This window comes from Papio anubis, chromosome 9 (assembly GCF_008728515.1).
Source record: "Papio anubis isolate 15944 chromosome 9, Panubis1.0, whole genome shotgun sequence".
In the NCBI taxonomy this organism is placed as follows: domain Eukaryota; kingdom Metazoa; phylum Chordata; class Mammalia; order Primates; family Cercopithecidae; genus Papio; species Papio anubis.
This window is the reverse complement of record NC_044984.1, coordinates 105,180,349-105,207,463: the sequence shown is the minus strand read 5'-3', so window position 1 is coordinate 105,207,463 and position 27,115 is coordinate 105,180,349. Positions and strand designations below refer to the sequence as shown.

General features: G+C 47.1%; 1 protein-coding gene across 4 annotated transcripts in view; it reads right to left on the bottom strand.

The window, feature by feature from the left end:
- Positions 1–187: 187 nt before the first annotated feature.
- The window catches only part of CCDC63 (coiled-coil domain containing 63), a 59,419-nt gene continuing 32,491 nt past the window's right edge, over positions 188–27,115 (bottom strand). For 3 of the 4 annotated variants that reach the window (XM_021922924.2, XM_021922922.2, XM_021922921.2), the window contains 6 exons: positions 26,578–26,759; positions 23,471–23,691; positions 14,363–14,437; positions 8,372–8,564; positions 3,033–3,236; positions 188–392 (listed from right to left, as the gene is read on the bottom strand). In XM_021922924.2, the coding sequence (XP_021778616.1) occupies positions 247–392; positions 3,033–3,236; positions 8,372–8,564; positions 14,363–14,437; positions 23,471–23,691; positions 26,578–26,759 (1,021 nt within the window). In that variant the 3' untranslated portion in view covers positions 188–246. Of the gene's footprint in view, positions 422–3,032; positions 3,237–8,371; positions 8,565–14,362; positions 14,438–23,470; positions 23,692–26,577; positions 26,760–27,115 lie in introns of all 4 variants that reach the window. The other variant, XM_021922923.2, reaches the window with a different exon arrangement.

The following is a 27,115-nucleotide window of genomic DNA, read 5'->3' as shown; positions in this document are numbered from 1 at the left end:
GCATCTGTGTCTCTGCATGTCTGGGGGTGGCCTGTGTTGGTCTCCAGCTCAGAGGTGTCCAGGGGCCTTGATGGCCTCACACGGTTCCCGCCCCCTGCTCCCGCTTTTACTTCTCACTCCTCGGTCCCAGCCCAGAGGTGGCCCCAGCACCCAAAGCCCTTAGTAATGCGTGTGACAGGCACGAGGCTACAGAACAAAACATTTATTTTTTCAGTTATTGTGCAAAGGTGGCCCCATGCATGCACCTCACATGGTTACCCTCTTCCTGGACCTGCTGTCATCCACTTTCTCAGGCAGGCTGTCTCCGCGCACTTCCTTACTCCGGTTCTCCTTCAGGATGTAATTGTCGAGAATCAGCTGCCGAAGGCTGCTGTGATCCAGGGGCTGTTCCACTGCACCAAGACCAGGTTTGTGTGAGGTGCTGGGAAATCAAACCCAGGGCTGGGGCTACCTTCCCAGTGACTCTGTCTCTCTGCCCAAGGCAGGGATGGCCAAGCCTGGTTTGGCATCCCTCCATAGCATTGGGGAGTGGAGTCTGGAAATTCTCAGGTTTCAAGGAGGGGAGAATGAACAGAAATATACTTCTCGGGGCTGCCCAGACAATGACTAGTTTTCCTCCCAGACAAGGATGTGACGAATATTTGGTTTAATGTTAAGGAGTTAGGGCCACCATGTGCAGTTGTTCAGGATGTGCACTACACAAAGACACTTAGAGGAGAGGGGTAGACAGATGGGTTGAAATCCAGCCCCCACTTGATTGCTGAGCCATAGCTACCCAGAAGGGGCACCTTTTTCTAATTAATCTACCCAAAAGTGGCCCCTCTTCTAATTCACACCTGTAGGCCATAGAGGCCAGTGGGCTGGGAGAAACTAAAGTTCATCGACATTCCCGTGAACAGAGGTGAAGACAGTATCCGTACATTTCCGACCTTGTGAGGACAACCCACCAGCAGCTCTGCCCACCTCTCCCCCCAGCCTTTTAGGAACTGAAAGGGTGGTGGAAGTTGTGCTGAGATGGGTGTCATCTGGCCTAGCTTTCACTCCTGCCGCATTTCAGTCTCTTCAGCTGAAACACACAGGATCTCTGTGTGTGCATGTGTGTACGCATGTGTTGTGTGCATGTGTGTGTGTGCACATGTGCTTATTGGGGGTCTATCCCGCTCAGAGAAATGGCGGCAGCTTTTTAAAAATTGATTTTTTTCTCTACTTACTAAAGTCATGCAAGGTCATTGTAAGAGAAAATTTCAAACAATACAGAATTGTTTAACTTAGAAATGCAACGTTATCTGCAAACCACCATCCACAATCATCCACTGTAACAGGTGGCTTATACACCTCTGGTTTTTTATGCATAATCTAGAAACCTTCCTCCTTCCCTTTCTCTCATCGCCCCTCCCTCCCTTCCTCCTCCTCCTCCTCCTCTTCCTGCCTCTGAGCCTTCCTCTTTCTCTCCCTCTCCCTCCCCCTCTCTCAGATGTCTTATATCTCTTATTACGTATCAGGGTTGTGAAGTGCTGTCCTGTGCATTGTGAGATTTTTAGCAGCATCTATGGCCACTAAATGACAGCAACACCATCACTTTCAGTTGTGACAACCAAAAATATCTTCAGATATTGCCAAATGTCCCATAAAGGGTAAATCGCCCCTGACTGAGGACTACTGGCATATACACACATGCACATATATATACACACACACATCTATATATACACATATACACACATGCACATATATATACACACACATCTGTATATACACATATACACACACGCACATACATACACACATACACACACATCTATATATATACATATACACACACACATATATACACACATACACACATCTATATATACACATATACACGCACATATATACACACACATCTATATATACACATATACACACATGCACATATATACACACACACCTATATATACACATACACACACGCACATACATATACACACATACACACATCTATACACATATACACACAAGCACATATATACACGCATGTGTGTGCCTGTGTATTGCACGCATATGTAGAGAATGTTTTTCGAAAGATGGGATTATACAATACAGTACTTCTCAGGATGCCCAGACAATTGTCGTGCAACTGACTGTTTTCCCTTTTGTCTTAATATCAAGGGCATCTTCCTAGTCTCTTCATATTGGCCCTATGCCTCATTTTTGGGGCTGCTTAGAATTCCACTGCATGGGTGGTTGAGCTGGACCTTATTTAACCAATCTCTAAGGGGTGGGCATTACACTTGTTGCCAGTTTGGAGCTACAGTGAACAGCCTCCACCTTTCACCTTCGACCCTTGAGTAAGTCCTTCTGGAAGGATCGGTTCCCATATATGTGGCCAAACTGCTCTCCAAAAAGCAGGTGAGGCCAATTTCAATCCCACCTTCAGAGTGAAGGCCTGGCTCTCTGCATGAGGGGGATGAGTGAGGTTCCACCTTGGAAAAGAAGAAGATCAATGGGCCAGTATTGGAAGAACCACGGTTGACCATTTCGCTTCTGGCATGGACCAGGTTGAAGCTGCTTCAACCGTGGGGTTAGGGGACAAAAATGGGGAGGGGCCAAGGATGGGTCCTAGAGGCACAATGGGTCAGGGAAAGGGAGGTCATAGGCGAGTGAGACTCAGGAGCATAGATAGGGTGAGCGTGAGACACAGGGTCTGGGAACTATGTCTACCCATAACTTGCCAATTTGTAAACTTTTGATATTTTAAGGTTCATTTTAAATGATCAAAAGGTAGTTTTGACTTTTAAAAATATCCAAAATAACTGAACTTCAGGATCTGTGTCACCCTAGCATCATAGAGAGAAAAGTCCCCAAGCAAATGATACCAAGTGACCACAGCCAAGAATGCACCCAAGGGAACTGGCAGGCCACAATGGCTCATAAAGAGGGGAAAACGAGGTTCAACACTGCAGACCCCCTCGGGCGCCTGGACAAGGCCTCCCCAGACCTGAAGGCACAGGTTTCCCAGCAACCTGCACAGATTGAGAGAGAGAACTCACCATCATCCAACCTGTCGCCGAAGGGGTCAGCCCCCAGCACTGGGGGGATGACTTTGATGGGTTCTGGGGGCTTGAGGAGGGCAGAGCCACCCCAGAAAGGGTTGAGGAAGGGTGGCGTGATCTCAGCCTCTGCCCCTTCCATGTCCAGGATGCGCCTATAGGTCTCCAACAGCAGCAGGTCATTGGTCTTCTTTTCAATGATGGCTGGAGAACAAAAAGTAGGACCAAGATGGCTGCTGAGAGACCTAGACCTGGGGGCGCTGGGGGCGCTGGGGGTGGCGCCCCCACTGCAGAAGGTGGGGAGGAGCAGGAAGTACAGGAGGTGCGGGATCTGACCTCTGACAAGGACAAGGCTTTCTCCTGGGTGTCACCATGCATTCTCAACAGGACAACATCACTCCTCACCCTTAGAGGCTGAAATTTGGTTCTTGAGAGAAAAATAATTGACTTTTTTTGTTTTTGTTTTTGTTTTTGTTTTTGTAAACAAGGTCTGGCTCTGTTGCCCAGGCTGGAGTGCAGTGGCATGATCTTGGCTCACTGCGATCTCAAACTCCCAGGTTCAAGTGATTCTCCTGCTTCAGCCTCCCGAGTAGCTGCAACCAAAGACATATGACACCATGCCCGGCTAATTTTTGTATTTTTTGTAGACACCGTGTCTGGCTGGTCTTGAACTCCTAGTCTCAAGTGATCCTTCTGTATCGGCCTCCCAAAGTGCTGGGATTACAGGCGTGAGCCATCGTGCCTGGCCTCTGACTTCTTAATGTATATAACACAGATACACACAGGACATAAGCAGACACACAGTATCTCAATGATATTAACATATTATATTCATAAGGAGGGCAATTAGGAAAATATGTCTAGAGAGGCTCCTTAGCAGGATGATAACGAAAAGAAGGTTGAGAAACACCAGGTTACACTAAAAATTGGGAGCCCCACCTTAAACTCCTGATTTGCCCCAGTGCTCTCTGTTTCAAGTCTGCAGGCCTTTACTTATGCTGTTCCTTCTGCCAGAATGTCTTTCCCTACACACTTCCCTGAATAACCCCCTAGAGGTGTTTTAAAACGCAGGTCAGGCCTCGCCACCTGCAGGAATGCTTCCCTGACCTGCCTCATTCAGGGGACATCCCCTTGCACTGTAGCTCCATAGCCCCATGCAGTCACAACACATTCATTCATTCGCAAATGATTACTCAATGCCTACCACGCCATGCACCGTGCTAGACGCTAAGGATGCAATGGAGGAAAAACAAAACAATGACAACACTAACAACAAAAATATAGTCCTTGCCCTACCAGAGCTTCAGTGTGTATGGAGGCATAGAGAGAAAGCCAAGTTCAACAATTGAACAGGTCACTACAGGGAGCCCTCGCCATCCAGAGGTTCATTATCTGATTCAATAACTACTGGATTTGGGTATGTTTTTTGAATAAACCTCACACTGTCCAGACTGCTGCTATTCTATCTGAAAATAAGGGATCAAAAATATTACCATCCAGGCCAGGCACAATGGCTCACACCTGTAATCCCAGCACTTTGGGAAGCTGAGGCAGGTGGATCACTTGAGGTCAGGAGTTCAAGACCAGCCTGGCCAACATGGTGAAACCCTGTCTCTACTGAAAAACAAAAATGAGGCCAGGCACGGTGGCTCACACCTGTAATCCCAGCACTTTGGGAGGCCAAGCCGGGTAGATCACTTGAGGTCAGGAGTTTGAGACCAGCATGGCCAACATGGTGAAACCGCATCTCTACTGAAAATACAAAAACTAGCTGGATGTGGTTGTGCAGGCCTGTAGTCCCAGCTACACGGGAGGCTGAGACAGGAGAATCACTTGAACCTGGGAGGCAGAGGTTGCAGTGAGCCGAGATGGTGCCACTACACTCCAGCCTGGGTGACAGAGCGAGACTCCGTCTCAAAAAAAAAGAAAAAAAATTAGCCGGGTGTAGTGTCAGGCACCTGTAATCCCAGCTACTTGGGAGGCTGAGCCACAGGAATCACTTGAACCTGGGAGGAAGAGGTTGCAGTGAGCCAAGATTGTGTCACTGAACTTCCACCTGGGCAACAGAGTGACACTCAAAAAATAATAAATAAATAAATAAATAAATAAATAAATAAATAAATAAATAAAAAATTTTGGCATCCAAAATTTGCTATCATATCTCAGGAACCACATAGATCCAGACATTGAAAGCGACCTGTCCATAGAGACAAATTGGGTGAATGCTAAATACTAGGACTGCTATGAGAGGGAATAATAGTGGTGGCGGGAGGGGCACAGGCAGCTTCAGATGGGTAGGGACAGGGCAGCTTCAGTGCAGGGAGGACAATGAAACTGAGATCTGAGAATGTGAAGGAACTGGGCATGGGACAGGTCTTCCAGGAACAGCCTGTGCAAAGGTGCCGAGGTGGGAACAAGATGCAGGGGCAGCAGTGGGGGAGACTGGAAGGATCGAGAGGAGGATGGTGTGCCTGCAGGTGGTGAGCCAGGGACAGAGCAGGACAAGAGGAGATGAGAAATGTAAGCAAGGCCAGGCTAGGAAGAACCTGATGGGCTGTGTACAGAAAAAAGTTAACACAGCAGGGTGAGGCTTTCTCCTCTGAAAGCCTTGTTGACCAGGTCAGGCTTGGGCTGGCATCCGGGAACCTGGATTTCAGCAGGGTTCCCAACACCATTAATTGATAAGAGTGGCTCACCTGAATGGATAAAGAAAATGTGATGGCCGGGCATGGTGGCTCACGCCTGTAATCCCAGCACTTTGGGAAGCCAAGGCAGGTGGATCACCTGAGGTCAGGAGTTCGAGACCAGCCTGGCCAACGTGGTGAAACCCCATCTCTATTAAACATACAAAAATTAGCTGGGCGTGGTGGCAGACACCTGTAATCCCAGCTACTAAGGAAGCTGAGACAGGAGAATAACTTGAACTCAGGAGGCAGAGGTTGCAGTGAGCCGAGATCACGCCATTGCACTCCAGCCTGGGTGACAAGAGCGAAATTCCGAAAAAAGAAAGAGAGAGAGAGAGAGGGAGGGAGGAAGGAAGGAAGGAAGGAAGGAAGGAAGGAAGGAAGGAAGAAGGGAAGGAAGGAAGGAAGGAAGGAAGGAAGGAAGGAAGGAAGGAAGGAAAGAAAAGGAAAGAGACTAATGAATGGAGTAATATTCTGAAGTAATAAAGAATGAGATTCTAAATATGGAAGGAATGGAGGTTACAGTGGTGGAAGGAAAGAAGGATAAACATGAAGATGGAAATAATGGAATACATAGAGGAAGGGTGGAGGAAAATAAAGAATGGACAGACAATGGAATGGAGGTGGGGGGATGGATGCAAGGGGTTCGAGCCCCATCCTGGGCAAGCAAATATGGCTTAGACCTCTATTTCTATAAAAATAAAAATAAAAATAAATAAATAGATAAAAGAATGAGTAACATCTAGTATTTGATAGCACAACAGGGTGACTATAGTCAAAATAATTTAACTGTACATTTAAAAATAACTAAAAGAGTATAATTGAATTGTTTGTAACACAAAAGATAAATGCTTGAGGGGATGGATGTCCCATTTTCCATGATTTGATTGTTGTGAACTGCATGCCTGTATCACATCTCATGTACCTCACAAAATACACACCTACTATGTACCCACAAATTTTTTAAAAATTTTTTAAAAGAGTGTCTCACCCTGCCTAATTTGCACAATATGGTTTATCACATGGTTCACACTAACATGTCGCTTTGCTAATTTTGTTCTGTACCCTTTTACTGTAATAAATCGTAGCCATATGTGTGACTATATACTGCGTCCTGGGAGTCCTCTAGCAAATCACTGAATGTGGCCAGGAGGATAGAATGGGTTTGGGGAACCTCCCAAACATAGAGTGTATTAAGAATCTGATGTTTGGCTGGGCATGGTGGCTCACGCCTGTAATCCCAGCACTTTAGGAGGCCAAGGCGGGTGGATCATGAGGTCAAGAGATCATGGACCATCCTGGCCAACCTGGTGAAACCCCATCTCTACTAAAAATACAAAAATTAGCAGGGCGTGGTGGTATGTGCCTGTAATCCCAGCTATTCAGGAGGCTGAGGCAGGAGAATCACTTGAACCAGGGGGTAAGAGGTTGCAGTGAGCTAAGATCATGCCACTGCATTCCAGCCTGGGCAACAGAGTGAGACTCCACCTCAAAGAAAAAAAAAAAAAAAAAAGAATCTGAGGTTTAATTCAAGGAGCAGTGGAAGCCATTCATTCCAAATTGTCAGGATCTGTGCAGGTATGTCCCTCCCTGTCCACTTTGAGCTTAGGGTCAATGCCTAGAAATGTATGTGATTGTTAATAGATTTGCTACATGCCAGGCACTACTCTGAGCACTTTATTTCTTCCTTTCTAATCTGTGTGCCTTTTATTTCTTTTTTCTGCTTTATTGCATTGGCTAGGGCCTCCAGTACAGCACTGAATAGGCATGGTGACAGCACACAGACATCCCTTCCTTGTTCCTGATCTTAGTAGAGACAGGGTTTCACCATGTTAGCCAGGATGGACTTGATCTGCTTACCTCGTGATCCTCCCACCTCGGCCTCCCAAAGTGCTGGGATTACAGGCTTGAGCCACCGCGCCCGGCTGAGAGTTTTCTTTTTTAAGATCATGAATGGATGTTGAATTTTATCAAATGCTTCTTCTGCATTTATTGAGGTGATAATATCATTTTTCTCAAATAACTATATATTTATTTAAGCCTCCCAACAGTCTTATGAGGTAGATACTGGGTTTACACCCATTTTTTTTTTAACTGAAGGCATTAAAAGAGACCCCTTTTTGTAGATCAAAACTCTGAAGCACAGTGAGATTCAGAAACCTACCCTGGCCAGGTACAGTGGCTTATACTTGTAATCCCAGCACTTTGGGAGGCCAAGGAGGGCAGATCACTTGAGCAAAGGAGTTTGAGACCAGCCTGGGCAATGTGACAAGATCCTGTCTCTACAAAAAATACAAAAAATTAGCCGTGCATGGTAGCACATGCCTGTAGTCCCAGCTACTTGGGAGGCTGAGGTGGGAGGATTGCCTGAGCCCAGGAGGTTGAGACTGCAGTGAGCCTTGATTGCACCACTGCACTCCAGCCTGGGCAACAGAGCAAGACTCTGTCTCAAAAGAAACAAAGCCAAAAACAAACCTGTTCAAGGCTCCAGAGCTAGTAACTGTAGACCAAGGATTCGAACCCAGGCAGGCTGGCTTTAGTGCCCACACACTTCACCACCAAGCTCACTACTCCATAAGAGCAAGTCCTCATGCCCAGTCACAGAAAGTTCTGGAAATGTTTCCTAAGACTCCAACGGGCCCCAGCCTGACTCACCAAAATATTGCGGAAGGTTGATGTCGGTGACTTTCCCCGTCTCCCCTAACTGCACCAGGATCTTGGTGGCATCACAGTTAATCTTCTTGAACAGTTTCTCCACTGAGTTCTTGAGTAGATCCAAGGTCTTGCTGACCTCCCTGTACTTGCTCTCATACATATCTGCCTCCTCCGTGGTCTTCCTCAGTTTATCCTGGTGGCAGACCCCAATTCCCACCTGCTCAGGAAGAGTTTCGGTGGGCAGGGTGTTTGGGACCCTCTGGGGTCAGGGTCTCCAAACTGCAGGTTTTCAAAACTCTGAGGGCGCATGAGATCAATTAAATGGGTTTCCATCGAATTTTGAAGAAACAAAATAAAATAGGATGGCAAAGAAAGGAAGAGAAAATACTAGTGTACATTGAGAGTCATAAGGGTAAATATTGTTCAACGTAAGTTTTGCTTCACTTATGTGTGTGTGTGTGTGTGTCTACATGTCTACAGGATTACGAATTTTTTTTTTTTTTTTTTTGAGACAGAGTCTCACTCTTTTACCCAGGCCAGAGTACAGAGGCATGATCTCAGCTCACTGCAACCTCTGCCTCCCAGGTTCAAGCAATTCTTATGCTTCAGCCTCCCAAGTAGCTGGGATTACAAGCAGGTGCCACCACGCTAACTTTTTTACTACTATTATTATTTTTTTAGTAGAGACACAGGCTCGTCTCAAATTGCTGACCTCAAGTGATCTGCCCATGTTGTCCTCCCAAAGTGCTGATATTACAGGCATGAGCCACCATGCCCAGCCTACAATATTTTTTAAAAGCTGTTGACTCTCTTTTTTTTTTTTTTTTTTTTTTTGAGACAAGATGTCGCTCTGTCACCTAGGCTCCAGGCTGGAGTACAGTGCCCCAATCTCAGCTCACTGCAGCCTCAGCTTCCTGGGCTCAAGCAATGCTTCCACCTTAGCCTCCAGAGTAGCTGGGACTACAGGCATACACCACCATGCCCAGCTAATTTTTGTATTTTTTTAGAGATGGGGTTTTGCCATGTTGCCCAGGCTGGTCTCAAAGTCTCGAACTCCTGGATTCCAGCAATCCTCCCACTTTGGCCTCCCAATGTGCTGGGATTACAGGCATGAGCCTCCTTGCCCAGCCAGTTCACTCGTTTTTTAAAAAATGGTGGTCCACCTGAGGCCAGAAGTTCAAGACCATCCTGGCCAACATAGCAAAACCCTGTCTCTACTAAAAATACAAAAATTAGCTGGGCATGGTGGCGTGTGCCTGTAATTCCAGCTACTGGGGAGGAGGCAGGAGAATCGCTTGAATCCAGGAGGCGGAAGTTGAAGTGAGCCGAGATCATGCCACTGCACTCCAGTTTGGGCGACAGAGCGAGACTATCTCAAAAAAAAAGGTGGTCCACAGGAAGAAATACATTGCAGCCAACACATACAAACATACATACGTATGTTGTGTATGTAGATTTATTCATATTATCTAATCAAATGAATATAAAAGTTTCACAAATCAACTTTTTAAAAAAATACAGTTGGGGGTCTTGCTCTGTCACCCAGGCTGGAGTGCAGTGGTGTGATCACAGCTCACTGCAGCCTTGAACTCCTGGACTCAGGTGATCCTCCTGCCTCAGCCTCTTGAGCAGATGAGACTACAAGCATGCAATACCACACCCAGTTAAGTTTTTGGGTTTTTTTTTAAATTTTGTAGAGATGGGATTTTGATGGGATCCAGACTGGTCTTGAACTCCTGAGCTCAAGCAATCCTCCCACCTCAGTCTCCCAAAGTGCTGGGATTACAGGTGTGAGCCACCGTGCCAGTTCAAATCAATATTCTTTTTAATTTTTATTTTTTAATAAAATTAGAGACAACGTCTCACTATGCTTCCCAAGCTGGTCTCAAACTCCTGGGCTCAAATGATCCTCCTGCCTCAGCCTCCCAAAGTTCTAGGATTAACAGATGTGAACCACCGCACCCAGCCTCAAATCAATATTTTTATTATGTGTTCTAATATTTTCTCTTCTGTTCTATCTCACTATTTTAAAATGTTGGTTACCATCCAATAAACTGATTTTACCATTCACAGTTTAAAACACATTGCCCTAGCCCAGTGGTTCTTTAAGGGTGGTCCCAGGACAAGCAGCATCAGCTTCACCTGGGAACTTATTAGAAATGCATATTCTTGGGCCCCACCTCCGTCTTAATCAAAGGCCCTGGGGTGGACCAGGCCACCTGGGTTTTAGCAAGCCTCCCGGTGATCCTGGTGCACAGTCAAGTCTGAGAGCCTCTGCCAGCCCGTTGGATCTCAACCTTGGCTTCACACTGGTATCACCTGGGAACTTTAAACCTGCTTGCTGCCCAACCCCACCCTCAACGATTCAGTCTTAATTGGCCTGAGGTGCAGCCTGGGCATCTGGGAGTTCTCATTAAAGCCTCCCAGGTGATTGTGACGTGCAGTTGGACTGAGGATCACTGTTCTAGGGTATTTCCTTCACTGATTCCTGCCTCTCCCTCAGAGATCTCAGCTTGCAAAGGTGAACTGGACCCTGGATGAACCGGCTCCATTCCCGCAGGTGAACTCTGCAAGCACCATCCCGGATAATGATCCCACAGGGTCGGCCCTATTCACACCCCCATTTTGCAGGTGAGAAAACTGAGGCTCCGAGGCACACAGTCAGGAGAAGGAAGCCAGGAAGTGAACTCGGCAGCACATCAGATGGCTTCCTCCATCCAGCTACTAGAATGTTTAGTTCCCAGGGCTGCAAATTTCCCATATGACAACAAGAGTAGCCCTCTCTAAAGGTGCATTAGGCCAGGCATGGTGGCTTACGCCTGTAATCCCAGCACACTGGGAGGCTGAGGTGGGAAAGTCACTTGGCCTGGGAGGTCGAGGCTGCAGTGAGCTGTGATCGCACCACTGCACTCCAGCCTGGGTGACAGACCAGGACCCTGTCTCAAAAAATAAATTATAATAAAAGTGCATTTTAAAAATCACATTTTTAAAAAAATCACAGGATTCATTTTTTAAAAGTCAATGTTAAGCTTGATGTGCTGGTGATAATATGTGTCTAGCTCCTAAAATATTCCAGGTATCTTACACACATCATCTGAACTCAGCCTCATAATCGGCCTAGTTTTCAGATGAGGAATGTTGAGGTCAGAGAAGAAAAGTGAACTCATGTTTAGCTTCCCTGTACCAAGTTCATCCAAAGGCTTGACCTTGAGCTCAACTCTACTTGGGCAATGATTTAGTAACAAAGTAAGGGTGATTTACCAGTTTTTCTGGCTCACATAACAACAATAATAATAGCTACAATGTACAACTGTCTGCATTGCAGTGTGTCAAATGTACACATGTGTGATGTTATTCAACCTTCACAGCCCTAAGAAGTAGGTATGATTATTATCCCCATTTTACAGATGAGGAAACTGAGGTTCAGAGAGGTTGAGTCACTACCCCAAAGTCACACAGCTAGGAAGTGACTTTTCTGCAAGTCATAGCCAGGTTCCCAGAGTTTGGTTGCTTAATTACTATGCAAAACCCTCCCATGATGGATGTGGCCCCACCATTTCTCCCAAAGGGGAAGAAGATGAAATAAAGAGTTTCAAGAATAGAGCAGGTGGAAGTGCTCTTTAGCAGGGGGTAGGAAACATCTGTGAGATCGTTGCTATCAAGACTAATTCCGGCCAGGCACAGTGGCTCACGCCTATAATCCCAGAACTTTGGGAGGCCAAAGCCGGCAGATCACCTAAGGTCAGGAGCTGGAGACTAGCCTTGCCAACATGGTAAAAACCCATCTCTACTAAAAATACAAAAAATTAACCGGGTATGGTAGCATGTACCTGTAATCCCAGCTACTCGGGAGGCTGAGGCAGGAGAATCGCATGAACCTGGGAGGTGGAGGTTGCAGTGAGCCGAGATCGTGCTACTGCACTCCAGTCTGGGCGACAGAGTGAGACCTCGTCTCAAAATAGATAGGTAGGTAGGTAGGTAGGTAGGTAGGTAGGTAGGTAGATAGAAAGAACAATAAATTAAAAATTAAAGTTATCTCGGCATGGTGGTGGGCACCTATAATCCCAGCTACTCGGGGGCTGAGGCAGGAGAATCGCTTGAACCTGGGAGGTGGACGTTGCAGTGAGCCGAGATCACGCCACTGCACTCCAGCCTGGGTGACAGAGCGAGACTCTGTCTCAAAAAATAAATAAATAAAATAAAATAAAATAAAATAAAATAAAAATATAGAAGACCAATTATCCTGCTTAGAGTATCTGCATTTGAAAAGAAGCCCCTCAAAGTCATGCTAAAGCCAAAGCAACAAAAAGCTAGCGGAGGGGCTTCAGGCAGAGGCCGGTGAGATGTTTGGGGTTGCCTGATCAACCTCTTCCAAACCCCAAGATGTGAGGGGCACCAGTCTCAACCCCAACAAAAGTCTGGATTCTGGGTGGCTCCGAGTGAAGGACGTGGGCCCCCAGGCATCTGCCCAGCTTGGGGAGGGTCTCTGTGGATCTGGACCGTGCCTGGAACCGTTATTCCCCATACCCAGATACCCAGGAGATGCCGCTCTGAGCACCTCAATGGGCAGCATGTGCTTTGCTGCCATCCAGTGGCCCAGAGGAGAATAACACCCTGGTGGCCATCCCTGTCTCCCAGGTGCGTGTCAGACAGAATAAAAGCAGAAAACAGCCGCAAAGAAGGGAAGAGAAATGACTCCGGAGGGCAGTTCTCAGGTCTTTGTCAGACATATGCTATCCACTCTCTCCTTATACCTCAGTAACAAAACTCTGATTGTATTTGTGGCAATGTGACCAACTAAAAGTTACATTTCCAAACCTCTCTTGCAATAGGGGTGGCCAATGAAGTGTAAATACAGAAGTCATTGACTGAGACTTCTGGGAAAGCACTTTTAAGCTGGCTGACTCTGCTAGTGAGGGCTTTTTTTTTTTTTTTTTTTTTTGCAGCTCCCACTTTCTTCCTATCTGGAATGTATATGCGATGGCTGGATCTGTGGAAGCTATGATGCAACCATGAGGTGCCCTTGGTATGTAAGTCACACACTAAGGATGGCAAAACAGAAAGACAGATGGAGCCCAGGTCACTGATGACATCATAAAGTTGCCAAACCAGCCCTGAAGTGCCTATTTCCAGACTTTTTTTTTTTTTTTTTGAAACAGGGTCTCACTCTGTCACCCAGACTGGAGTGCAGTGACATGATCTCAGCTCACTGCAACCTCCACCTCCCAGGCTTAAGTGATTCTCCTGCCTCAGACTCCCGAGTAGCTGGGATTACAGGTGTGTGCCACTACCGCCCAGCTAATTTTTGTATTATTATTAGAGACGGGGTTTCACCAGGGTGGCAGACTTACTTCTTAAAGTAAATAAACTTGTGTCTACTTAAGCCACTATTATTTGGAGTCCCTATTATTAGCAGCTGAATAAAACTCAAAACTTATACAATATCCCAGCTCCTTGATGTTGGTCAAGTGACTTAACTTCTGTGAACCTTAGCCTCTGCATCTGTAAAACGGTGAGATCAACAGCACCTGCCGTCAGGATTCAATGAAAGTGCAGGCCAAGCTCTGAGCCCGGCGCCTCGTACATGGTAATTACTCCAGAAATGTGTGTATTTGCTATTACTGATTGCAAACAGGGCACAGGCAGGACAAGGGGAAGAAAGAAGGAAAGAGGCAGAGATCCATGTGGAAGGAGCCCATCGGGGATGAAATTGCAGGCCCAAGAGCCGGGGCTGGACTCCCTGAAATGGGGGAGCCTTTAGGATGGATGAAGGGACAGAATTCTACAATGACATTGTAGCAGAGGCTGCCCGGGACAAAACATCAGGACACGTCTGGATATGATCCAGGCCAGCCTCGAGTCACAGGGCAGACCTCTTATTGCTCCTGAGAATCAGCTGACCGATGCCCAACGGACAGACAGAAGCTCCCATCGGACACAGAGACAGACAACAAAAGCTCCTGCATCCCTCCCTCCCGATCCTGGTCTCACCTCCAGCTGTCTCAGGGCAGAGCGACTGTCATCGTGGGACGATTGCTGCTGGGATCGCAAGAGAATGATCTCGTCCTGCTCGGGAGAGAACAAGACCATGAGGAAAAGCGGGCTCGTCCCTCCCCACCGCTCCCAAAAATAAGCGTGCTCCTCAGAGTCGATGAGGATTTCAATGATCCGTTTCAAAGAGCCCCGAACTCCTGGGCCCCTCTTACGCCCATGGGGTTATTTTTTTTCTTCTGACGTTTCTTAAGTAAAAGGAGGGTGAGAGCATGAAACGGGGTAGGAGGGGTGAGTCAGCCTTTCTTTTTTTTGAGATGAAGTCTTGATGCGATGCCCAGGCTGGAGTGCAATGGTGCAATCTTGGCTCACTGCAACCTCCTCCATCTCCCAGGTTCAAGCGATTCTCCTGCCCCAGCCTCCTAAGTAGATGGGACTACAGGCACGCACCACCATGCCCAGCTTTTTGTATTTTTACTAGAGACGGGGCTTCACCATATTGGCCAGGCTGGTCTTGAATTCCTGCCCTCAGGTGATCCGCCCACCTCGGCCTCTTCTGGAATATTCTAGAACAACGCAGTCAATAGAATGTTCTGTTCTGATGGTAATGTCCTATCCGCCCTAATACTGTAGTCACTAGCCACGTGGTGCTGAGCATGTGAAATATGACTGGTGCCACTAGGAACTGATTTTTCTTTTTTTTCTTTTTTCTTTTTATAGAGATGGGGTCTCACTATGTTGCCTGGGCTGGTCTCAAACTCCCACACTCAAGAAATCCTCCTGCCTCAGCCTCCCAAAGTGCTGGGATTACAGGCATGAGCCACCGTGCCCAACCTCTGATGAACTAATTTTTAGATATTATTTAATTTCAGTTAATGTAACTGAAAAAGCCACACGTGGCTGGTGGCTATGGTGTTGAACAGCGTGGCTGTGGAGCAGGAGTTCTCAAACCTGAGCATACTCTCAGACTCTCCAGAGTCACCTGGAGGCTTGTGAAAATGCGGAATGCCAGGCCCCAAGCCCAGGGCTTCTGATTCTGTCCGTCTGGGTGGGGCCTAAGAATGTGCATTTCTAACAAGTTCTCCGGTGATGCTGCCAGTGCTGTCCCGGGGACCAGCTTTGAGAACCACTGGGCTTAAACCATGTGCCCTGATAGAAAAAGGCACACACCTTTCGACTGAGCAATCTCATGCCTAGGAGTCTGTCCCATGGAGACAACAGAACAGGTCGGCAAAGGTGGACCCTCAGGGCTGTCTGTTGTATTCTCGTTTATAGTGGCCCCCAGTTGGGGACAATCCACATGTCTACTGATAGAGGGTCAGTTAATGATGGCACATTCATAACACAGGGAGAGGGTCTTAAGTTAAAACATGGCTCAATGCAGATTCCTGGCCCATCCACAGAGAAGCTAGGTCTGTAGGTATGGGAGGGGGAGGGGTTCTGGGGAACGTGCTTTTCTTTTTCTTTTCTTTTTTTTTTTTTTTTAGAAAGGGTCTCTCTCTGCCTCCCAGGCTGGAGTACTGTGGCGTAATCACGGCTCACTGAAGCCTTGACTGCGATCCTCCCATCCTATCTCAGCCTCTCAAGCACTTGGGACCACAGGCACATGCCTAATGTTTTAAAAAATTTTCTGTAGACATGGAGTCTCACTGTGTTACCCAGGTTGGTCTTGAACTCCTGTGCTCAAGCAATCTTCCTGCCTCAGCCTCCCAGCGTGCTGGGATTACAGGTGTGAGCCACTGTGCCTGGCCAGGAGTGCATTTTTCTGGTTTTTGGTTTGTTTATTTGTTTGTTTAAGACAAGCTCTCGCTCTTTTGCCCAGGCTGGAGTGCAGTGGTGTGATCTCAGCTTACTGCAACCTCTACCTCTCCGGTTCAAGTGATCCTCCCATCTCAGCCTCCTGAGTAGCTGGGACTGCAGGCACGAGCCACCACGCCCAGCCTGGAATGTTCATTTTTAAGAAGCATCTTGTGATTCTGTACTACAGAGCATCTACGGTCTCCAGAGGCCATTTAAAAACACACAGTGGACTGGGCATGGTGGCTCACGCCTGTTATCCCAGTGCTTTGGGAGGCCAAGGCGGGCAGATCTCTTGAGCCCAGGAGTTCGAGACCTGCCTGGGAAATATGGTGATATCCCATCTCTACAAAAAAATACAAAAATTAGCCAGGTATAGTGGTGCACGCCTGTAGTCCCCAGATACTCGGAAGGCTGAGGTAGGAGAATCCCTTGAACCCAGGAGGCGGAGGCTGCAATGAGCCGAGATCCCACCACTGCACTCCAGCCAGGCGACAGAGCAAGACCCTGTCTCAGAAAAAAAAAAAAAAGGAGAAAAAAAATAGAAGATGTTGGGAGGTATCTATGGTAAATCGTTGGGAAACAAAAGGTTTACAAAACAGCATAAACTGTCTAGTATGATCTAGTACTAAAAATTGGCTTGTAAATGGGCGTGTGTGTCTGTGTGTGCACACGTGTAACCACAGACTGCCTTCATAAAGCAGTGTCAACAAAATGTTAATTATCTCCAGGTAATGATATCTTGGTGACTTTTAATTTTTCTTTATGTTTTTCTGAATTGCCTACACTTTCCCACAGGTGTATAATAATATATTTATACAATTGGGAAAATTCTGCAAAGAACAAATACAAACCCAAATCAGGAAGAATCCCATCTCCTAACATAGCATTGCTTCATGTTTTTGGTAAGAGCTCTTTCTTGCTTTTTTCCCACCTGTAAAGATTAGAAGGCTCATCTCCTTTAATTTTTAAATTTTTATTAATTTTTCTTTGAGACAGGGTCTTGCTCTGTTGCCCAGGCTGGAGTGCAGTGGTACAATCTTGGCTCACTACAGTCTCGACCTCCCAGGCTCAAGCAATCCTCCCACTTCAGCCTCCTGAGTAGCTGTGACTACAGGCACATACCATCACACCCAGCTAATTTCTTTTTGTGTTTTGTATTTTTTGTAGAGATGGGGTTTCGCCATGTTGCCCAGGCTGGTCTCAAACTCCTGTGCTCAAGTGATCTGCCCATCTCAGCCTCCTAAAGTCCTGGAAATTTTTAATTTTTTAAAAAGCAAGAAAGAACTCTACCAAAAAGATGAAACAATGCTATGTCCATGTGATAGAATTATTCCTGATTTGGGGGTGGTATTTATACTTTTTAGTATTTTCCAAATTGTGAAAAAAAATTCTAATCAGAAAAAATATATTATTTTGGAAAAAAAATAGAAAGGAAGTGAGTCTTCCCATCTTTACAGGGCAGGGGTGGGGTGGGGGATCTCTACCAAAAAGATGAACCAATGCCATATCCAGGTGATGGGATTCACATTGAGACTTTTTAGTAGTTTGCAAATTGCATCAATAACCTGAGTCGGTGGCACCACTCCCCTGCTTGGAGATCTCCCATGGCCCCTACTTCTCGGAGAAATGGCCAAAACCTCTTCCGGAAATGTGCCCAGCAGCCCTCACCTCCCAGATTCATCCCCTCTCCCTCCCATATCTCTCTCTGCATGCCAGACACGCTGGCCTGCTTGCAAGCTGCGTCAGAGCCTTTGCGTGTACTGTTTCCTCCGCCTGGAGCGTTCTTCCCCAGAGATCTGGACAGCTCAATCCCTCACCTGTAAGTTCACCCAGATCTTAACTTCCCAACTGCCCGGGGCCCACAACCGGCTCCAAAACCCGTCTTACGCTGCGCTACTTCATCTTGTTACCTACACTGCATCTCCCTTTCTAACTTATTCTATAATGTGTGTAAGTATTGGGCTTGTTGCTTATTGTCTGTTTCTCCCTGCCGAAACAGCAGTTCTGTGAGGGCTGAACTTTTTGTCATCCTGTTCACTGTCACATTATCAGGGTCTAGAGCAGTGCCTGGAACACAGTACATGCTCAATAAATACTTGCTGGATGAATGAATAATCAAAAGGACATTTGCTTCAATCAGATACACAACTTTATATGGTAATAACTATATAAAGTTTTACATTTTAAAAGCACAACAATTGACACCAGCCTAGGCAACACACTGAAACCTCATCTCTACAAAAAATACAAAAATTAGCTGGGTGTGGTGGTGTACGCCTGTAGTTCCAGCCACTCTGGAGGCTTAGATGGGAGGATCACCTGAGCTGGGGAGATTGAGGCTGGAGTGAGCCAAGATCAAGCCACTGTACTCCAGCCTGGGTGACAGTGTGAGATCCTGCAAAAAAAGAAGAAAGAAAAAGAAAGATAGAGAGGAAGAAAAAGGAAAGAAAGAAGGCAGGCAGGCAGGCAGGCAGGAAGGGAGGGCCAAGAAATAAAAAAGTTGGAAGTTAGAAGGAAATATTTCAGAATGTCACCAGTGATTGTCTCAGGCAATGGGATAGTGGGTGGTTTAAAATTCCTTCCATCTTTAGTTGCTTTCCAGATTTTCTACAGTGAGCATATCTTTGTCCTATAACATTTTTTGCAAAATTAAGTCTTACCATTGGAAATCAGTGCTCTCTGGACTTATTCAACAGGTATTTGCAGCTCTATTTGAGCCCAAAAAGGCACAGTTCTGTAACCTTAACAAACAGCTTGGAAGCTATTGTTCTGGTCCAAACATCACTCTACAGATGGGGAAACTGAGGCCCACAGAGGGCAGCGCTTACCCATCTTAGACACATTTGTCATGACCCTAAGGAGGAGGGTCCCCTTATGAGGAGTGGGGAAAATCAAGGCCAAGTCAGCTCAGGAATATTTTCTATCAGGTCAGGATATCCAGCCGGGGTCCTCACACACTCTGCTAGGGCTTGTCCCCAATGTCCCACTGGGGCCCAAGAATTCAGGGTCTTGCCCACTTCCAGGCGGGCCCGCAAAGACCTTCCCTGCGATACCGCAAATGGCCGCCAGAGGGCAGTGGTGACGCGCCTGAACCTCAGCAACTCAAAGGCCCGCTAACCTCTGCGGGCCGCGGAGCACTTCGGCCCCGCTGGTCTCTGTGAGCTAACAGGGAGCCAATGGCTCCGTTTGTAGGAACTCGGATTCCCGCGGGAATGTGGGCGGGAGGAGTCAGATCTGATTTTCCAAGAGAAACCAGAAATTCAGAGTTTCATGTGGAATATCCTGGTTTTTAAATCACTGCCACTAAGAATTTAACAACTTGGGGAGGTGGAGGAAACCAAACGAAACTGAAACAGAAGGCTGGGGCCAGGCGCGGTGGCTCACGCCTATAATCCCAGCACTTTGGGAGGCCGAGGCGGGCGGATCACGAGGTCAAGAGATTGAGACCAGCCTGGCCAACATGGTGAAACCCCGTCTCTACTAAAAATACAAAAATTAGCTGGGCGTGGGGGCGCTCGCCTGCAGTCCCAGCTACTCCGGAGGCTGGTTTATGAGTCTCCACCCCCAGCCCTCTAGGGAGGGGTGCAGTCAGATGTTAGAATCCTAATTGTGTGTGTTTTTGTTAGTTTGTTTGTTTGAGACGGAGTCTTGCTGTCTCCCAGGCTGGAGTGCAGTGGCTCACTGCAAGCTCCGCCTTCCGGGTTCACGCCATTCTCCTGCCTCAGCCTCCTGAGTAGCTGGGACTACAGGCGTCCGCCAGCACACCCAGCTAATTTTTTGTATTTTCAGTAGAGACGGGTTTTCACGTGTTAGCCAGGATGGTCTCGATTTCCTGACCTCGTGATCCACCCACCTCGGCCTCCCAAAGTTCTGGGATTACAGGCGTGAGCCACCGCACCCGGCCTCCTAATTGTTTTTAATTAAAAAAAAAAAATTTTTTTTTTTTACCTGATCCCTTAGTTTGAGCAAAGATGCCACAAGAAGGCAAAAAGGTAGGGTCCCAGCCCCCTCGCATGGCCCATCCCACCCCCACTCCTCCATCCAGGTCTGCTCCATTTCCTATGTTTTATATACCAGTGTTTCCTCAAAACATGGAATTAAACAAAAGCGTTCTGTATGGCCGGGCGTGGTGGCTCACCCCTGTAATCCCAACACTTTGGGAGGCTGAGGCACACAGATAACCTGAGTTCAGGCATTCGAGACCATCCTGGCCAACATGGTGAAACCTTGTCTCTACTAAAAATACAAAAATTAGCCAGGCGTGATGGCTCATGTCTGTAGTCCCAGCTACTCAGGAGCCTGAGCAGGAGAATCGCTTGAACCCGGGAGGTGGAGGTTGCAGTGAGCCGAGATCGTGCCACTATACTCCAGCCTGGGTGACAAAGCAAGACTCTGTCTCAAAAAAAAAAAGAAAAAAAGAAAAGAAAGAAAAAGAAAAAACAAACTTTTGTAGCTTTTTAAATAAAAGTTTGAAACTTTTTTTATAAAAAGAGTTTGGACTTGGAGGACTCCTCTAGTCCAAGTGTGTGTGCCATTCTACAGATAGAGAGACGGAGTCCCAGAGCGCCTGCACTTGTCCTTGTGCGGGAGATGCTGTGCAGCTGCGGGAGGAAAGGAGAGAGCAGCCTCAAGGTGAATGGGAGGTCTAGGTCATTTCTGGGGAAGAACCATTTCCTGTGCCTGTCCTGGACCCTCGTCCAGGAAGACCTCCTTCCAGGAGGGGGACAGAGAGTGGCATGAGGGTCCTTCAAGTCTGTCTTCCCCACCCCCAGATGCACCTCCCACCCTGCACCTCCCCATGCCCTGCCTGGGACCTGCGGGGCTTGTACCTATGGGGTCCCTTGTGTTTGGCTGCTGGGCAGCCCAGCCAGTGGGAGGCACGAGTGGGAGATAAAGGGTGGGAGGAGAGGGAGGTTGGGGTATTTGCCACCCCCTGGGTCCATCCCTAGTTTGGCTGCACCAGTCCAGGAAGGGCATAGCAGGCAGCCGTCTCCTCATTCCTCCCTCCCCTGACCCATTTTGGAGCTCTGGCTGTTCCCACATGCTGCCTTCTTAATTTCCTCAGATGTCTGGAAACAGCCCCTTTTTAAAAACTCTCCTCAATTTACCCATTTTATTTTTGGGTTTTGGTGGTTTTTTGGGGTGGGTTTTTTGTTTTTGTTTTTGTTTTTTGAGATGGAGTCTCGCTCTATCGCCCAGGCTGGAGTGCAGTGGCGCCATCTCGGCTCACTGCCACCTCTGCCTCCCAGGTTCAAAGGATTCTCCTGCCTCAACCTCCCAAGTAGTGGGATTGCAGGTGCCTGCCACCACGCCCAGCTCATTTTTTGTATTTTTAGTAAAGACAGGATTTCACTATGTTGCCTAGGCTGGTCTTGAACTTCTGACCTCAGGTGATCCACCTGCCTCAGCCTCCCAAAGTGCTGGGATTACAGGTGTGAGCCACCATGCCTGGCCAATTTACCCATGTTGGCTGTGCTGTTTCCTGTGACAACCCTAGCTGATAAAGTCACCTTCACTCCATTTTTTGCAGCCACATGGACTGTTATCTATAATAGTTTTCTGTAAACCAAGCCATTCTGTTTATTATGTTTATTATTCTTTGTTTACTGTTATTACTTACTACCCTAAGTAAATATCCATTAAATCACAAGTTTGCTCTGGAAGCTCTATTATTCCTTTAAAAATTAATTCATCACTAGTAAATGAAAATATTTTTACCTATATTCTAGCTGCAATCTATTTGCACATGGCCAGCGTGCATACCCCACATGTGGGAAACAGTGATATATTGCAAAGGAAAGCAACTCCCCTCATCACGTAAGCAGAGGACAGGGCCCTCAGAAGAAGGAGTAATGAATTCCCAGAGGAGGCAACATTTGTGCAGGGTCAGGACTAATGCGCAGGATTTCATCAGAAGAGAAAAGGAGGGGAGAGAGATGGAACAGCACGGGGAAGACACTGGCGGAGGGAAATGCATGGGACAGCTGGGGCTGGCAGCAGCAGAGGGTGTCTTGGAGGTCACAACAGGACCTGTGTCTGCAAAGGCAGGTAGGAGCCAAATTTTGAAGGGGCTGGAATGTCACACTAAGGGGTTTAGACTCTATTCTATGCAGATAGTTCCAAAGGATGTTTATTTATCTACTGGCATGTAAATAGCCCAGGACGCCAGTGACATTTGGGAAATTATGGGTTCAACAAAGGTAGGCAGGTTTCTTTACTGCAGGACTTGTCAGGGCCTTTACTATGCTCATGTGCATCAAGTCTTGCCAAGATAAGAATGAGTTATCTCTCCTCGAAACTGTTAATTCACAAGGGTCAGGTAAGGGGCCAAATAAGAAATACTTTCAGCTTTGCAGGTCCCTCTTGCATATTTCTCTCTCTCTCTTTTTTTTCTCTTCTTACAATCCTTTAAAAATGTAAAAATCATTCTTGGCTCATGGGCTGCACAGAAACAGCCATGGACTGTAGTTTGCTGAACGCTGGTTAATAAAACACGCCATGGATTATAAAGTCACTATATTGGGTTGGGGCACATGAAAACATTAAATGTAGGTATCCATTGTTACAGGCCAGGCACGGTGGCTCACATCTATAATCCCAGCACTTTGGGAGGCTGAGGCAGGCAGATCGCTTGAGGCCAGGAGTTTGAGACCAGCCTGGCCAACATGATGAAACCCCGTCTCTACTAAAAATACAAAAAAAAAAGAGGGCATTGTGGTGGGCGCCTGTAGTCCAGCTACTCCGGAGGCTCAGGCGGGAGAATCTCTTGAACCCGGGAGGTGGAGGTTGCAGTGAACCAAGATCATGCCATTGCACTCCAGCCTGGATGACAGAGCAAGACTCCATCTCAGAAACAAAAATACAAATAAAAAGTAAGGGGACAGTGGGAGCAATGGTTCATATTTGTAATCTCAGTACTTTGGGAGTCCAAGGTGAGAGGCTCGCTTGAGGTCAGGAGTTCGAGACCAGCCTGGGCAATATGGCAAAATCCCAACTCTACAAAAAATGCAAAAATTAGCCAGGCATGGTGGTGCACACCTGTAGTCCAGACGACTCAGGAGGCTGAGATGCAAGGATCATTTGAGCCCGGAAGGTCGAAGCTGTAGTGAGCCAACATCGCACCACTGCACTCCAGCCTGGGTAACAGAGTAAGACCCTGTCTCAAAAATAAAATGTAGGGGGAATAGAGGGGTGTTGACCAAACTGCTTTCTATAGTGCCTCTCACAGAGCCTTCCTGGGAGACTGCTCTGGAAAGGCTGCTGTGGACACAGGGGCCCCAGGGCCTAGGAAAGCAGAGCCACCCTGACCTGGATTCGTTGGGTCCTCTTGTGCATCATCTCCATGTCGTTGTTGAGCTCCGTGACATACGTGAACCGAGCAAAATTCTTCTCCTCCTTGGCCAGAAAATCTTCAATGAGCTGGTTTAGGTTCCCACTCTCAGCCAGCTTCAGCAGCCGGAGGTGGGCCACCTCGTAGCTCTCAAAACTCTCTCCCTTGCTCTTCTTGACATGCTTCTTCGCCTTGAGAGCTAGGAAAGGAAAAATCAGCCACTGTGACACTCAAATGGAAGCGCCTCAGATCCATGCCAGGCAGACAGTAGCGTGATCAATATTATCATTATGGTCAGCCATGGTGACTCACGCCTGTAATCCCAACACTTTGGGAGGCCAAGGCAGGCAGATTACCTGAGGTGGGGAGTTCGAGACCAGCCTGGCCCACATGGTGAAACCCCGTCTCTACTAAAAATACGAAAATTAGCCAGGTGTGGTAGCACGTGCCTGCAATCCCAGCTACATGGGAGGTTAAGCCAGGAGAATTGCTTGAACGCAGGAGGCAGAGGTTGCAGTGAGCCGAGTTTGCGTCACTGTACTCCAGCCTGGGTGATGGAGCAAGACTCCATCTCAAATAAATAAATCAATAAAAATAAATATATATATATACACACACATAGATATACATATATGTGTGTATGTGTATATATGTTTATATATACGTAGTAGTAGTAGTAATAGTAGTAGTAGTAGTAGTAATAGTAGTAGCAGTAGGAGGAGGAGGAGGAGGAGGAGGAGGAGGAGTACTAGTAGTAGTATGCCTTAGGGATGAGGTTAGATGTTTCCAGGAGATAGAGCAGAAGCTTCACCCATCATTCATTTCACAAATATCTCATGAAGCATTTACTATGAACCACACACACTGTGCTAGGCACTGCTGATACAAAATCCCTGCCCTGGCCGGGCATGGTAGCTCACACCTGTAATCCCAGCACTTTGGGAGGCCAAGGTGGGAAGATCACTTGAGTCCAGGAGTTTAAGACCAGCGTGGACAACATAGCAAGACCGCACCTTGACAAAAAAATTTTTAAAATTAGGCCGGGTGCAGTGGTTCAAGCCTGTAATCCCAGCACTTTAGGAGGCCAAGACAGGCGGATCACAAGGTCAAGAGATCAAGACCATCCTGACCAACATGGTGAAACCCCGTCTCTACTAAAAATACAAAAATTAGCTGGGTGTGGTGGCGTGTGCCTGTAGTCCCAGCTACTCAGGAGGCTGAGGCAGGAGAATCACTTGAACCCAGGAGGTGGAGGTTGCAGTGAGCCGAGATTGCGCCACTGCACTCCAGCTTGGCAGCAGAGCAAGACTCCATCTAAAAAAAGAAAAAACATTTAAAAAATTAGCCAAGTGTCGTGGTGAGTGCCTGTGGTCCTAGCTACTCGGGAGGCCAAGGTGGGAGGATGGCTTGGACCTAAGAGGTCAAGGCTGAAGTGAGCTATGACTGTCACAGCACTGCACTCCAGCCTGGGAGAAAGAACAAGACCCTGTTTCTTAAAAAAAAAAAAAAAAAAAAAAGGATCTTTTAGGCACACCTGACCATGTGACCTTTTACAGGTAGTGGCTCCCCACTGTTTTGGTGAGGCTCAGGCGATCCTCCCATCTCAGCCTCCCCAGTAGCTGAGACCACAGCAAGTGTCACCATGCCCAGCAGTTTATCCCAAACAGCTGCTTTTCCTCTGGGGGTCTAGAATGTTGGTATGTGCTAGGCAGAGGATGTCTACACGACCGGCCCCCAGTAAGAATTTGGGGCACAGAATCTCTAGTATACCCCACTATGAGACAACCTTTTTTTTTTTTCCAAGAGACAGGGTCTCACTCTGTCACCCAGGCTGGAGTGGTGCAATCATAGCTTGCTGCAGCCTCAAACTCCTGGGCTTAGGATCTGCTTTTTTCTACCCCTCAGCACCTTGTCACCATCAGACCTCCTGAGATCAAGCCATCCTCCAACCTCAGCCTCCCGAGTAGCTGGGACTACAGGCACGTACCACTATGCCCAACTAATTTTTTGAATTTATTATAGAGATGGGGTCTTGCTCTGTTGCCCAGGCTAGTCTCAAACTCCTGGCCTCAACTCCTGATCCTCCCGCCTTGGCCTTCCAAAGTACTGGGATTATAGGCATGAGCCACCATGCCCAGCCCAGTAGATAACTCTTGACATGTGTGGTCACAGTTAGATCCTGGAAGAACCACGTGTGCTCAGTGTGATTCTACTGGGAAGCTTGCGCCCAGTTTCCTCCAGACACCAGACCACACACCTTATCCCCGTGTTGACCTTGCTTGGCACCTTTTCACTGTAATGCATCATAGCTGTGCAGGTGCCTCTGTGCTGAGTCCTGCGAGATATTCTAGTGAATCATCAAACCTAGAGATGAACTTGGGGACCCCGACAATAAGTCTCCCTCTAAACAATAGAAAGAGAGCCCCAAATGAAGACACACGCCATAAATTAGGGTTCGCAGATAAAATAGAGGGTTCCCAGTTGAATTTGAATTTCAGACAAATATATTTTTAAGATAAATATGTCCCAATTATAGATAAACAAAAAGTTTTATCAGAAGTATGTCGCAAATGCTGCATGAGACATAGTTATCCTTAAATATTTATTTATTGTTTATTTTATATTTAAAGTTAACTAGGCTTTTTTTTTTTTTTTTTTGAGACAGGGTCTGAGAGTCTTATTCTGTTGCCCAGGCTGGAGTGCGATGGCATGATCTTGGCTCACTGCAACCTCTGCCTCCCGGGTTCAAGTGGTTCTCCTGCCTCAGCCTCCCAAGTAGCTGGGATTATAGGTACTCACCACCATGTCCAGCTAATTTTTTTGTATTTTTAGTAGAGATAGGGTTTCACCATGTTGGTCAGGCTGTTCTCAAACTCCTGACCTCAAATGATCATCCTGCCTTGGCCTCCCAAAGTGCTGGAATTATAGGTGTGAGCCACAGTGCCCGACCTTAACTAGGCATCTTATATCTTTATTTGCTAAATTTGGCAACCACAAGGAGACTTGGGCACCTTCACTTAAATAGAGAGAGAGAAAGAAGGCAAGAAAGAGAGCGAGAGAGCAAGTTTGCTCCTGTAGAGTGTACCTTCCTCCCTTTTGGCCTGCTCCTCGAATTCATTGCGGTCATTCAGCTTGACAAGCAGGAAGGACTTGAGCCTGCTCTCGTGGGCATAGAGACGCTCCAGCTCTCGGATCTCCAGGTTGTACTGAGAGATGTCCTTCTTCTGGCGGTCCTTCATGGCAGCCATTCGAGCCATGGCCTCCACCCTGGGCAAAAGGTACAGAGCCTGAGCATCTGAGGCTCCTCCTCTCTGCTTCCCGTTCCCTGCCAGTCCAGAAGGCCTTCCTGCCTAGACAATGACTATCACTTTTATTAATCATAATGGTTTCTGGTTGTGTAAAAACAACCCTCCTTACCTGAACAACAAGAGCTGTAAGCTCTAGATCACTCCCAGAAATGATTTTCCTATCATTATCATCATCATTGCCTTCAGCATCACCATCATCATCACCACCATCACCATTACCACTATCACCATCACTACTATCATCACCATTATACTCATTACTACTATCACTATCATTACTGTCACCATTACTACTGGCTGTTTTCTTATCACTTA